General features: G+C 42.0%; 1 protein-coding gene across 3 annotated transcripts in view; it reads right to left on the bottom strand.

The window, feature by feature from the left end:
* Positions 1–1,137, bottom strand: part of ATRNL1 (attractin like 1) — a 522,986-nt gene extending 521,849 nt beyond the window's left edge. For 2 of the 3 annotated variants that reach the window (XM_075107501.1, XM_075107502.1), the window contains exon 1: positions 644–1,023. In XM_075107501.1, coding sequence (XP_074963602.1) covers positions 644–927 — 284 coding nt within the window. In that variant the 5' untranslated portion in view covers positions 928–1,023. Of the gene's footprint in view, positions 1–643 lie in introns of all 3 variants that reach the window. The other variant, XM_075107503.1, reaches the window with a different exon arrangement.
* Between the last annotated feature and the right edge of the window lie 13,423 nt (positions 1,138–14,560).

Raw genomic sequence — 14,560 nt, 5'->3', positions numbered from 1 at the left:
CATCCACTTTTAAGAATGAGAAGTTAGTTCTAGCTTCACTGACCACTCACGCCTTTGCAAAAATGTTATTGTTTTACCTTGTTTTCCACTCTTTCCTCTCCTGCAGACCTTGTCAGGAGCCATGTACATTTCACTAAGTTATATCACCCTGGATGTGCCTGACTAATGCTCGCTTAGCTAAAACACTTGAAAGAAAGGGAGGAAACATGAAACAAGCAAAACACTTTCACTCTCCAGGAGGAAAAAAAGTCATTGAAATGCACTAGTAATTTTTGCTCCCTGGGCAGCGCCAAGAAGTATACATGTCATTCCCATGGCCCTTCCCAGAAGGGACAGCAGCAATACAGCTTTAGGCCGATTTCTCCTTGTCCCTCAGTTCCCATCAAGTGGAGCAGCCTATTTTCAGCGGTAAGTCAGCAGGTACAATTTTCCATGGGTTCTTAGAGGGAGGGACTAAGAGGTGGAGGAGCCTATTTCATCCTTAACTTCTGTCACATACTTCCACCATACATGAACAAAATCACAGCAAACATGCAAGGAAAAAAAAAGGGGGGGGGGGGGGGGGAACGGGACACACAACAGGAAAGTGAAAACAACAAGAAAAGGAAGGAGAAAAAGAGAATCGTAATAAGCAGAGACTTACTTGAACCTGCCCTGGCAATGTTGGCACTGGTCTCCCACCCAGCCCTGGTCGCAGACACAGGTGGAGTTGACACAATGACCCGAGAAGCAGGAGATTTTGTCGCAGGACTTGGACTGGGACACCTGGGCGTAGAGGGCCAGGTACAAGAAGCCGTAGAAGAGCAGCCAGCTGTTCACGTCCAGGAGCGCGGAGAAGCAGCAGCCGCAGGAGGAGGGGAGAGGTCTCCAGAGGCCCGGGGGCGCGGGGGCAGCGCCGGCGCCCCTCGCAGCGCCGCCCGGCTCCATCCTCGCCGCGGGCCGAGGCGCGGCCGGCGGCGGACAGCGATGGCAGCGCCGCCCGCGCACCCCGGGCAGGGGCGGCTTCCCCCGGGGGGTGAGATAATCCAGCCAGGGAGATTCAAACCCCCCGCTTCCTCCTCGCCTTCCTCCCCTCCCTCCCGACCCCGGCGCTGCCTCCTCCGGCCCCCGCAGCCCTCCGCGCCCCGTCACTGCCGAGGGGAAGCCCGGCAGCGCCAGCCCTCAGCCATCCGCCCCTTCTCTTCGTCGTCCTCCTCAGGGCTCATCGCTCCCGTCTTCTTCCATGGAGGAGGAGGAGGAGAACTGCCTCTTGACCTTGTGCTTTCTCCTCGCCAGATATGCCCCCCACCGGCGCGCACACACACGCCACCCTCGATCATGTAGCCCCCCGACTCCCCCTTCTCCTTTGTAGTCCCTCTGCCCGCGGCGCACGGGCGGGCGGCAGCGAGGAGGAGCGCGGGGAGGCGGGGGCCGCCGCCGTCCTCTCGCCAGTCAGTCAGTCAGTCAGATGGGAAGCGAGGGCGGCCGGGCCCCGGGGCCGCCACGGCACCCCGCACCGGCGGGGGGGCGGCCGGGGAAGGGCTGAGGAGCGCTGATCCCCTCTCCGTTATTAGCTCTGCGGGGAGGAGAGGCGGGAGGAGAGTTACCAGCCCCTCCGCGTCCCAGCTGACAGCTTCCAAGCAGCCATTTTTAAAGGCTAATTGTCATCTCCTCTCAGAGCCGCCTGCTCGCTCTAACGCCCCCCGCCCCTCGGTCCGTGTGGATCCGTCCCTCAGCCGCGGTAACCGCGCACCGGCAGCTCCCGCACGCCCCTCCCGCCCCGTCCCCTGCGCCCGGCGGGGCAACCTGCGCTTCAGCACAAGCCTCGCCCGCCCACGGTTAAAAAAAAAAAAAAAAAAACAAACAACACAAGCGGGCGGGGGGAGATGAAAGGGCAGCGGCTCGGGGGCCCGGCGGGAGGGGGCGGACCAGACCGGGCCCCGTTAGCGGGGTGGGGGGAGCCCCGGCAGCCCGCGGCGCCGGGCCCCGGTCCGCGGGGAGGGCAAGGGGGGAGGGCTGCGGCCAAAGGCTCCGGTGCCTCCCACCCGCTGCTGCCCTGGGCCCCCCGCCACAGGAGCCGGGCCGGGCCGCGCCGGGATTTGCCTCAGGTCCTGCAAAGTTCAGAAGCGATTTTCTTTGAACTCGCGACGGTTAATAGGAGAGATGTCACAGATGGTTTCAATCCTTACCTTCCCAAGATTTACTCCATCTCCTCATTTTACGGTTCAAAGCAAGACGTTGCCTTCCACTTACAGCCCAATGAGCTGTATCAAAAGTTCCTAGCTTTGTAAGCAAAGCTGTACAAAAGTAATTGTTCTAATACACTTGCCTAAATCGGCCTTTTTTCTGCACATGAACCATATGCAGCCCATCTTTTTCAACTTTGCTAAAACCTGTTTCCATTTTATGATTTTTTTACAAGAAAAAATGAGCCTTGCTGTCAAGCAATGAAGACGTAAGAGCAATCAAGCCCGCCAAAACTTTCTCCTAGTACTGAAATTGAGAATTTATGACACAATGTCTCTATTCCAAGAAGATAAAGAAAAGGTATTTAATTTCATCTCCTGGAACCATCTCAAAACAGATAGGTCCAAAGTGACCCGTGTTAAGAGTCTGAAATCAGATACAAATCAACCCTTCTCCAGATCCTGCAGTCCTTACCCTGGGAGTTTGGAGGAATTGTTTGGGTTTTGGTTTAACCTGGTTTCCCAGGCATACTGTTAAACCCTCACCTGAATTCACAATAAGATCCAGCAGTATCTATTTGTACTTTCCATGATATAAGGGTCCGAGCAAGATCAGGATGCCAGAGCTAAGCACAGTACGAACATCACAGAGAAACAGTCTGTGCCTTAAGGAGTGTTCAGTCTTGACGAAGGGAATACCTGAAAGCGTGCGGGGAAAAGAGGGATGAAAAGCGATTTGTCCAGTGTCATTCCAGAGGATGTCAGGAGGACCACAGCCGCTCTCAGCCCAGGAGCCTGAACATTGTCCTCCTCACAGAGCTGAGATAGATCATTTCATTGTTCCAGATCAGACACATTTCTTGGCTATTAGGCATCTCTTTGTACGTGTTTTGTAATGAATTGGTGAGTTCATGCTAAGAGAGGAAATGGAAATTGTGTTGCTGCTTTATATTTTACAAAAAAAAAGCTGAGGCTGAAGCCTTTGTCGAACAGCCTGCTAATTGTACAATATTACATGTGATTAAGGCTGCTGAACAACTGTCCTCTGTTAAATAACATTATGAGACCAGAAATGCAGTTAATATGAGATTACAGCCCAAGACACAAAGTCAGTTCAAGACTATTCTTTAATCTCAGAAACACTTTAAGCAATAGTTTTGCTTACCGTGGCAGGGAGATACCCTCCTCCTCCACTTTCTCAGTTCCCTTATACCAACTACAAAAGTTCTAAAGCCAGGCACCATCTTTTTCTCAGTCTGAAGGAACATTTTGCTTCAGATCTACAGAAGTCAGCCAAATTTTTGAAATTAACATTCACAGCTAAGCTCTCAAAAATCCTTTACCAGGCAAGGGATCTATTTAAAAGCACAATGATCAGTGTGCATTTGTCCATTAAATGCCAAATTTATTCTTTAGTAATGAAAGAAAAAAAAAAGATGAGAAAAGAGAAATACAAATTTATGTTGGGCAAACTTAAATAGCTTTTTAGGCAGTTCAGTGAAGCTGGTGGAAAATCACAAATAAATCATCAGAACAGGACTAGGATTGTTGTAAGAGGTGCAGAGAATAGTATGGCAGTAATTTTACCGCATAAACAATCATAACTAAAAACCTAAACACAACTATAAAGGTTTCTAGGTTTGGAACAGCAAGGAGGAAGCACTGGACAGCTATCTCCTGGCTAAATGTAACAAGCTACAAAAATGGAGGAATGCGAACCTTTTGGCTGCTGTATGTCACATCAATGCAGCATAACCCTAGGAAATGCCGATATTAGTTCTCTTCTATGCTGATTTGATGGGTTTTTTTTGGTGTCAGATGAAGTTAACAGATCTGGCTGAGAGAAGTCAGATCTGTCAGTCCTTTCATCGTTACATGCATATCTGCAAGTTCCACTTTTCTTGGAAGTGTAACATTTTACACCTTTCATCCTTCTGGTTCTTGACACAGAAATAATTTACACTTTTAAAGGACTAATGTACTAAAATGTCTTGGGTAGAATATTTAACTTAAAAGCATTTGAATAACTTATCAAAAGTTTTAAGTTACTGAATAAAAACAGATAATGAGATTACAGAGTAGAGGGGTGATGTAGAAGGTTATGTTAACAAACATTCCAAGAAAATATCCATCGTAGTAGACAAGCAAAATAAAAAGAACACATATAAAGTATAAAGACTTCTTAGCTGTTCCTATCAAAACCTAGCACTAGTCTACAAGGAGAAAAACACAGATATATTTGTGTTCATTCAGCAAAACAATTCAAGGTATATTTAAAGATCTATATGGTTGCTGTTGTGAGGCAGGGTGGAGTGGATAAAGGGAAACAGCCCCCAGACAGACACTTCTTCAGTTGTTCAGAACTTCTGCAAGACCCTAAGCACAAGAACACAGCAGAATCCATCCTCTCCCCCATATATTGCCCCCACCCCACCCCGCCCTGATAGACACCCCTCCCTGTTCTGCTGCCCTTCTCCTGTAGCCTGATATCAATCAAGCCTTGCTGCCGAGATGATCTTTCTTTAAGGACATTGAGTCCTATTTAGGGCATCTAGTGCAGAGTATTTTTGCAGTGATGTTGAGAATAACAATATAACTGGCTGAACAGAAGAGGGAGAAAAAAAGATTACGTTCGTGGTTGACCTCTTTGCAAGGATATTAAGAGAAACAAATGTTTTCCATGCCCTTTCCCTTCTCCTTGGGACAGACATTATCAGACTCATTAAGAAAAAGGGGCCAAGCTCTGCACTGCTTCTGGGCAGGGACATAGAGAGCTGAGCTGGCCTTACGACATACTGGTAAAACTAGCATGTAGATTGCTGTAGTGGAGGTAATAGCTGCAGGGTGATTTGATACAGTTTTAAGAGCTGTTCTAGCTTAACAGATCAGAGCGAGGTACAGGCTTTACGGTGTGCAGTCTACAGGCTTCGTACTGAACCTTACAAGTATAGCCTGGCTGTGGGCTTTCCTGTTTCTTTCCAAATATGCACACAACACTTTAGATGGAGGACACTGAGGCACCTGAGCTATTCCATATAACCCCTTCTGATATTATGAAAACCATCAGTCTCTTCCATGAGGCAAAACAAATTTATCCCTACTCAGCAGATTCTAGTGCTAACAGAATAATGTGTGTTACAATTTTGTGTTCGTATTTGCCTTATCCAGTAAGTCAACTCTTGGGAGGCATCAATTTTATAAGATTAAAAATACAAGCCTACTCTTTTTTCTTTTTTTTAATTTAGAAAGAAGTAAAGTTCACAGAAGATTCACTGGCACCCTTCTAAAATGAAATCTTGACAGAAAATCTTGCCTTTCTTAACACCCATCCATGTATTCTGCTCCAGCAGTAAGTCACGTTTGTTACCATCATCTCCTATAAGTATTGGCGAGCAAACTGCCATACAAAAAGGACTGTAAATGCTGTAGGAAGCTTACCAAACTCAGAAAGAACTACAAAACAAATTAAGGGGAAATTCATGCTTATGTATTTTATCAAAAGCCAATATCTGGAGAAAAAGAAAGTTAGGGTCAATTCTGTATTATTTATATCTATGTTTATCTCTATATTATTATTATGCATGTGCATAAACTGAGGTATAAAATCTATTCCGCAAAGAAAGAGTCAGGCTTTTACTGAAATGTTTTCCTTCACAATATTTTTTCATCAGGAAAACAGTAATTACATTTTTACACACTTCTTTTAAAATTGTGGACTTTGGATCAAGAATAACAGGGTAAATTACAAGTTAGTTTCAGGTCCATTTACAGATGCAAGAGACTTCAGAAAAACAGAGAGACCAGGGAAAGCCAAGTTCTATCAGCACTGACAGTGACAGTGTCATTGTTTGAAACACCTGTCTGCTGCCAAATAAGAGGCTATTGGACCAGGAAATAAAGCCACATTATGTTTTTATACACTTTCTGTACACACACTAAAAATTAAATAGCCAAGCTATACCTGATGGTCTGTCCATCTATGACTGAATCTGCTGAAACTGATCTTGATTCTTAGTATGATCTTCTGATTTTTTTTTAAATAAAAAGTTTTTAGATGTCTTTCCATTGAATAGATGTGTAATTGTATGCCATGCTGAAATCCTGATGCAGCCTGCAATATAGTACAAATTATTTGGAAAACACTGACATTTTCCACTGCAAATCTCCCTTCTGGTGAGTATTATTCTGCATCCATCCTGCTGCATTTCATTTTCACTGCTACTCCTTCTGGAGTTTCTCACAATCCTGCTTAATCTTGACTAAGCTAGGACATTTTTTCCTTGTCAGCAAAGCTCCATCTCACAGTTCAACCTTTCTTACACATCATTAGTAGGTATACTGAATTTATCCAATACCCTTAATGATCCCAAAGGGACACAGCTATTAGACTTCTTCTAGCTGAGAAAGCATTTACTTTGAGTTATTTTCTCTCATTCTTTTCTAAATCAGGAAATTATCTTTAGGATTCTTATCACCGCTGCCTTTATTTTTGTATTTGTTCTTTTTATTCATAAGTTTCAGCAAAATGCTGAAAAATTTATTTGACAGTAATGAAATTCCATTGACCTTACTGGGATTTACACCCCTCCTGCAGAATTTAGCATAGGTTTCCACATTTTTCTTGGGTAGGCTAGTTTGCTGAATGATGTCAAAAAAAGCCTTACTAAAAGATTTTGAAAATCAAACCGTACTCTCCCATTTTCTCTTATCCACTATTTTTTCTTTGTGAGAATTAAGAAGACTGCATTTATTATTAGTGACTTACTGTTTTTTCCTCATCACATTATACTTTAACCAAGAGCTTTGTAAGACCTACACCAATTTCTTCTAAGGCCGTTGAAGCACGACTTCTCAGTCCATATTATCAGGCTGAAAAATTTCATCTCTTTGGGAAAAAAAAGAAGATAAAATGTTGGGTAACTGTTAAATCAACAGTACAATCCGTATTTTGATTAATAACATTTCCATCTTTATATTTATATCACAGTTCAGCTCCTTTGGAGTGATACTGCCTAGTCTTAGTGATTCTAGTTCAATGCAATCTCATGTTGATTTCTTACTCCTCTTTTAAAAAACTTGTAACAATGGGTACTGCAGTAACCTCTATAATACTTAGTTTCTCAATATTTTGTTTGAACACTGTAATGAAATTATTTGCTTTTCCCAAAATCACATTTTTCTTTCCACTTACTACTTCTGGAGCCTAGTGAATGTTCCTGTTCATTCCCTTTTATGTATTTAAAAAAACATACGTGAGTAGTTTTGCTATCAAACTTTGGAAAGTGATACTTGCAAAAAATGGAAAAACGAGTACATCAAAAAGGCTGAACAAGGATAATGAAATGATAATAGAGACAATAATAAAAATACTAGGCATAATGGAATAAAATTATGCTCTTTTTTGCCCTTTGATTTGCATAAAATTGGCAAAAATGAGAGGCTATGCATGCATTGATCCCTGTCTTGTCTACTATACAGACATCAAAAAAGAGTTGAGTAGATTAAATTTTCCCTCACTATTAATGTCAAAACACACATTATATGCCAGGAATCTTACTGGCATACTGTATTAATTCAATGAAATTATTTTCAGTAATTTGAAGAAATAAATCTCATGTATAAATATAATATTTTGACAAGCACACAAGCAGTTATTTAATTAGCTCAAGACATTAATTTTCATGAGGATATAAAGTAATACCTTCCATATCTGCAGTTTGAAATAATGGTAGAAGTAATCATTTTTAAGAATTATCTTATTTCCCTGAAGTAACAAGTTTTACACGTTCCTAGACATATGGATATTGCCCCAAAAGAGCAAAATGTCTTTGCATGTGGCATCTCCTGTTTGTATACATGGGCGTTGCTGTTGCTACACCTAAGGTATGAGTGAGACTGAAGAAGCTACAGGTAAAGATGCTGGTCTTACCTGTGCCCTCAGCTAGGCATTAAAGGCCTGGCTCATGCCAGGGAGGAGTTCTGGCTGCACAGGCAGTGTGAAGGTGGGCATGCAGGAGAGCTGTCTAACATTAACAGCTGAGGACAACCTTCTTACCAGCCTGGCGAGTCACTCTTCATGAGCAAGGCTTTGAACTTGTTTTGAAAGGCCGCAGTGAAAAAAAATTCTGCAGGCTTTACCTCCTCCCCTTCTCAGGGTATAGATTCAGAATATGTATGGTCAACACCAAGGCAGGGAGGAGAGAGCGGAGAGAAAGAGAAAAATTGCAAGAAAGGGAGAATGTGAAGGGAGCCATCAAACATCTGAAGTACAGATCCACAAACACTCCAGTCTGAGATATAAGTGCTAGACCTTATGCTCTTAAAACCCTCGTGTGACCTAACCGGCATTGCAGATGTGGCTGGGTAAACAGCAATGCTGGAATGCAGTTGTGGAAGAGCATAGCATATTCTAGAAGAACAGAGGTAGGAAGAGTCAGGTGATGTGGCTTGTGAAGGGCATATTTACTTCTCCTGAAGTCTAAGAAAAAGTGACAGGAAGATTTGTTGAATACCAGTTGAAATATGGGAGAAAAAAAAGAGTAAAGTGCACATAATGACAAGTTTAAACCAAAGATTTTCTGATTAGGGTGCTTTTTCAGTATAGCAACTATTGGAGGTATCCAAGGGGCACAAACTGGAAAGACCTACATGGCAGGACGTAGTGGTTAGATCGCAATACAACTATCTGAGGCTGTGAAAAAGGAGTAAGGCAGGACACAGACTGTCTATTCAATTCTTCAGATGTGCTAGGGACTGCTTTTTTCTTTTATGAAGTGGAGGAAATTACACAGAAAGTAGCTATTTTAGATTTAATTCAAATTGTTTAGGAGGAAGTGGTTGAGAATCTTAAAGTGGAAGTTAATTCAAGTGAAAAAGATCATAAAAATTATAAGTCTTCCATTCTTTCTTTAAATAGCGAATAACAAAATAAGGGTAATGGACTTCAAATAGCTCAGGGAAATGCAAGTATCTGAGAAGTGATAAGGAAAAAAGGAATGCAAGAGATAAAGACACAACAGCAAATTGTCCTAACATGGACGAAAGATTAGAAGTACATGAAAAATTAACATGATTGCATCAAGAAGTCTTTAACGATCTGAAAATCTAAAAGAAAATCATAAAATATAGAAAAAAGGACAAATATATAATGATAAGTATAAAGAAATAGCACAAACAAGCCAGAATAGAATAAAAAATGCTGAAGCACAGAATGAGTCACAAGTGGCAAGATAATATTCATATTTAGTTCAAATGGGACAGATCTGTGCTTGAAATAGTAATAACTCCTATACTGCTTTGTATCAGAAAACTGCTGTTTTCCACAAGGATTATACCACATTACAATGGCTTGTCAGTCATTTTTGACCCGTTTTCCTCTGCAAATTCTCCATCTCATACAGATGCTGTACTGCTGCAAGTCCTGTAAAAGCAATTTCGCAAGGCTGAAGCAAAGACAGGTGGTGGAGTTTCATTTTCTCAGGTGCCTTTCCCAGCCATGTTGACTTTACCTGTCCACTGTCATTACAAGATGAGGCATGCATCTGGTCCACTGAAATTAATTCCATGTATCACAGTTTACTTCTGTCAGAGCTGCATATGGTCATACTAAATACTAAAATTATGTTCAAAACAAGATTATAAAATATGATTTTCGACTACATCTCATGGAGCAGATCTGTGGCTTCATCGTTGCCAAGAGATGCTATTAGCTGTGCATCAGTATCAAGACCAAGAATCCAAATCAAAGGTAACACTCTGGATGTGTTATACCACTAACTACAAATATTTTTGTTATGCCGTGATGACAAGTAGCTTCAGGCTATGAGAAAGTCTGAGAATAATAAGGTTTAATAAAATCTCATTGAAAAAAAATTGGAAGCAAAGTATTCTTATTTCACAACACTTTTTTACCCAGCAGTATAAACAAGCTTCCTGTGTTTAGTGCTTCTATGTTTTCTCCCATTCCCTCATTTTTCCAGACTCTGGGAAGATTGCTTTGTCATTTATCCATAAAACAAAGTGAGAACAATCATATTTTGGTCTGAGCCACTATCCATCCATTTAAATAATTCAAATATCTAATTTCACTGCCAAAAATAATTTGTAATGAGCTTTGTCGAGATAATTTACTGACTGGAGAGCTACCATAACGTCAGGCAAGTTATAAAGTTTTCCTTTAATTTTTCATTCTGACCTTATCTGTTCACTTTCTTTGTTGTTTATATCAACCTAAATACTTTTTTCCATGATTACCATATTTGGCCTTTCATGTATCTTCCATGTCAACCCTAGAAAAATGCAGAGCCATTTTTATTAGTGTGAGAGCAGTTAGAAGTAATTCCAGACTAAAGGAAGTGGTACAAACCACTCCCCACTTTTACATTTTTAATTTTAGAGTGTGCCCTCTTAAAGCAAAATGTAGCATAGTAAAACACAGCTTATAAAACTCTCTTGACAATAATTAGAGACCAAAATACTATATTTATAATATTTGAAAGAGGAGTTTCTCTTGAGTTCATGAGGCTTTGTTTAACAGACCAGTCTACCTTTATTTTTTAAATTGGATTTTAAAATAAATGTTCTTTGGTACGTTTCACCTATCGCTCTCTCATTCTACATTATCTGAATTACTTGAAAAAAAAAACCACAAAACAACAAAAAGCCCAGAAAATAACATGTATGCATTTCTAAATTAATTTTTATGTTGTTGGCATTCATGGTTCTATCAAAGCAGCATAGTACAGAGATCTCACGTAAAGAATAGGGCTAGTGTTTATACCTTACAAAAGGACACTGTATTGCTACCTACATCGCCCATCGTCCTGGGTTAGTCTGACACGGTCCTGTCAGAACACATGTGCACACACATGAACATGCATGTGCAAACACATGCACATAGTAGCACACTTTTAAAATTTTGCAATTGTTCCAGGCTCTTTTTTTTTGTTGTTGTTGTTCACAAACACTCACCTACATTCATACCTTATTGTAGGAGCCTCCTACAGGAAGAAGAAAGGTCCTGGTGTTACTTCCAGAGCTGAAAGGGACTATATTCAGTACAGCACCAAAAATGCCTCAAATAAAAAGGCTGTTTAGTGGTCCAGGGTTGTGTATGAAAACCTGCCAGATAAAATGAATGCCAGTTTTATAAATAGCAGACAGTATCGCAGAATCACAGAATGATGTGGGTTGGAAGGGACCTCTGGAGATCATCTTGTCCAACCCCCTGCTTGAGCAGGCACACCCAGAGCAGGGGGCACAGGAACATGACCAGGTGGGGTGTGAATGTCTCCAGGGGACGGACCCCACAGCCTCTCTGGGCAGCCTGTGCCACTGCTCTGGCACCCGCACAGGGAAGGAGTGTTTTCTCATATTGAGGTGGAACTTCCCATGTTCCAGCTTGTGCCCATTGCCCCTTGTCCTGTCGTTGGGCACCACTGAAGAGAGCCCAGTCCCATCATCCTGACAACCACCCCATTGATAGTTATAAGTATTGATAAGATCCCCCCTCAGTCTTCTCTTCTCACGGCTGAACAAACCCAGGTCTCTCAGCCTTGCCTCATAAGGGAGATGCTCCAGCCCCCTGATCATCTTGGTAGCTCTCTGCTGGACTGGCTCGGGCAGTTCCCTGTTCTTGTTAAACTTGGGGGGGCCCAGAACTGGATGCAGCACTCCAGATTTGGTCTCACTAGGGCAGAGCAGAGGGGGAGGATAACCTGCCTTGACCTGCTGGCCACACTCCTTTTAACTCACCCCAGGACACCGTTGGCCTTCTTGGCCACAAGGGCACAGTCTGGCGCAGGGTCACCTTGCTGCCCACCAGCACTCCCAGGGCCTTCCCAGCAGAGCCACTTTCCAGTAGTTCAGCCCCCAGCCTGTGCTGGTGTGGGGGGTTGTTCCTCCCCAGGGGCAGGACCTTGCACTTGCTTTTGCTGAATTTCATGAGGTTCCCCCGGACCCAGTTCTCCAGCCTGTCCAGTATGGATGTTTTCTGTGAGTATTTTGGGCAAAAATGAAAGCCAAAATCTTTCTGACGAACGTCAGAAAAGTATACGAGCAGAATGGCAGCATGGCATGTGAAGGGTAGGTTTAGACTGTGAGCTTTCACAGGTTTGTATGGTCTACAATTAAAGAGAATAAACTCAGGAATTACAGCCTGGGCCTCGAGAGAAAAGTATTTTATGTGCCTTTGATACCTGTTTCCTTCTTACCTAGAAGAAAATGCTGGCAGTACAGTTAGCTGCCTTTAGCAAAGAAGGCAGAAACCTCTCAGTGGGATGATGGTAGCAGTTCACACCTGAGGACTTCTAAAAGCAGCAAAGCACCATGTGGTTCAGCGCTGGTTAACTCCCGAGCAGCTGTCTCTGTCCCGACCTTCAGGGGTAGCATAAAAACAGAGGTGATGAAATGAAAGTTGGAGAAAATATTTCTCTTCATGTCTAGTGACCTCAAAAGGAAGATTAACATTAAAAAGACAGACCTTACCTGAGCATGGAAATGTCATGACATTCATTCTAACATGCCTTCACCCAAATCTGTAAAATACCGGATCTTGGTTGGGGTGCTTCTGAGAGAAGACCTTTCACACTTGAAATTAATTTGTAAAGTCTAACAGAAAAACTTTAATTTAAGAAACTACTACCTCATATTTGTGTCTTTCGTGATCACCCCTTTGCGATCAGGAATCAGATCAGAGAATCCTCTTCCATGTTCATATGTTTGGGTCTAAAGTTAAGATCTGCTTACATGCTGGATAGCAGGGGAAGAGCAGTGGAAAAAGAAAATAAATTAGTCTTTATGGAAAACAATTATGAAGGGTAGAAAGTAAGTAAACAGATCAGTATGTTATTTGAACTTTGGGCAAAAATAGAGCCCACACTCCCCAAACCTTCAAAATACACTGGGCATATTTGATCCCTTTCTTGGCCTGATGACTCCTCGCTAGCCTTACTTCCAAACCTTTCAGCATTGTGGCTATGCAAAAGCACCACATCACATTTTCATACAAGGGCTGTCTTTCCCATGCCTGTGTCAGAGGACATCCTCATTACGGAGCAAGACCAGAACGGTCCTTAAATTAAAGGAGAAAGAGGGAGGGAAGGCAAAAATATCTGTCACGCGCTCTATTATGGTTGCTGATTTTCACATCTGCAGAGAAATATAAGCGTAATTCAGATGACTTGTCAAGGGAAATATGATTGAATTATCTCTATAGCCCAGCTGAAAGGTGAAATGATGAGCAACCTGGAATTAAATTAAAAACCTAAACCCATTAAAGTATTCAGATTTCCCAGTCTAAGATAAAAGTGAAAACCTTTGAAATTAAGCAGTCTTCCTACCCTTATCTCAAGCTGAAGACACTGCTGCTTTGGATAACACAAAGGAAGCCAGACTGGATTAGTGCTCATTTGAACACTGGTTTTCAAATGCACCATATTTTCCTCAAGAAATGAACGTTATTCATTTCAGCTTATACTGGGTATCAAAGTAGCTGTAGAAAGGACACAAAATAAATTACCAGCCATCCTTTGATCCCAACACACTCCCACTGCTCTGCATCCCCACTCCAGAGAATAATGTGAAGGGACCAAATCTATTCCTTATTCTCAGCAGTGCTGTACATCCTGAGCCTTTCAAAGCTCATTCCTTTTCTGAAGAATGTCTTTATTCTTAATAAATTTGAAACTCTGTATAAGTTTTCCTCAAATGCTGGTTTTCTCATGTGATATTTCCTTTCAAAGTGTTTCCTCTTAAAATGTAATTCATGAGTCCCACCTTGTCTGGCTTGAAGAGACAAACAAATAGTTATCTTTGAGGAATCAAAGTCTATTCATCCATCCCATCACAAGGACATACATTTCTGTACAGAGGATTCCTTTCTTATTTGCAGTATAAACCAGAAAAAAAACATGGTTTTCTGTTTAAACTGGTTTTCATGTTGGAGCAGTTACACTTTTGCAGCATGTGAAATGAATCCTTGCCTGCTTCATAAAGGCATTTAGATAATAATAATAATGATAAAACAACACCATCTCACCTTTATTCTTGAGAGTTCAGTTAAGGCTAAATCACACCCTGACAGGTTAAATTACTGTAAAACTATGTAATAAACTATATAATCTCACTAAGCTATAGTTCAAATAGAGGCAGGAGGAATCAAAACCAAACTTACTTCATGTATAACAAAGCGAGACCCGTTCTTCTGTGTATTTGTATTTATTTGTTCAGGTGATGCACCCACATCTTTTTCCTTATGTCTGTTTATAAAGTCTTCAGGCCACACATTTTTTCTTTGAAACTTGCACAGCATTAGAACAATGAAGCCCCAGTCCCAACAAGGGACAATGGAAAGAACAGGAACAGAAATATTTACTAATAGTACTACTGTTATTATT

The sequence above is a fragment of the Phalacrocorax aristotelis genome, chromosome 12 (genome assembly GCF_949628215.1).
Source record: "Phalacrocorax aristotelis chromosome 12, bGulAri2.1, whole genome shotgun sequence".
Lineage (NCBI taxonomy): Eukaryota > Metazoa > Chordata > Aves > Suliformes > Phalacrocoracidae > Phalacrocorax > Phalacrocorax aristotelis.
The sequence above is the reverse complement of the archived record's forward strand: the minus strand, read 5'-3'. Positions and strand labels throughout refer to the sequence as shown.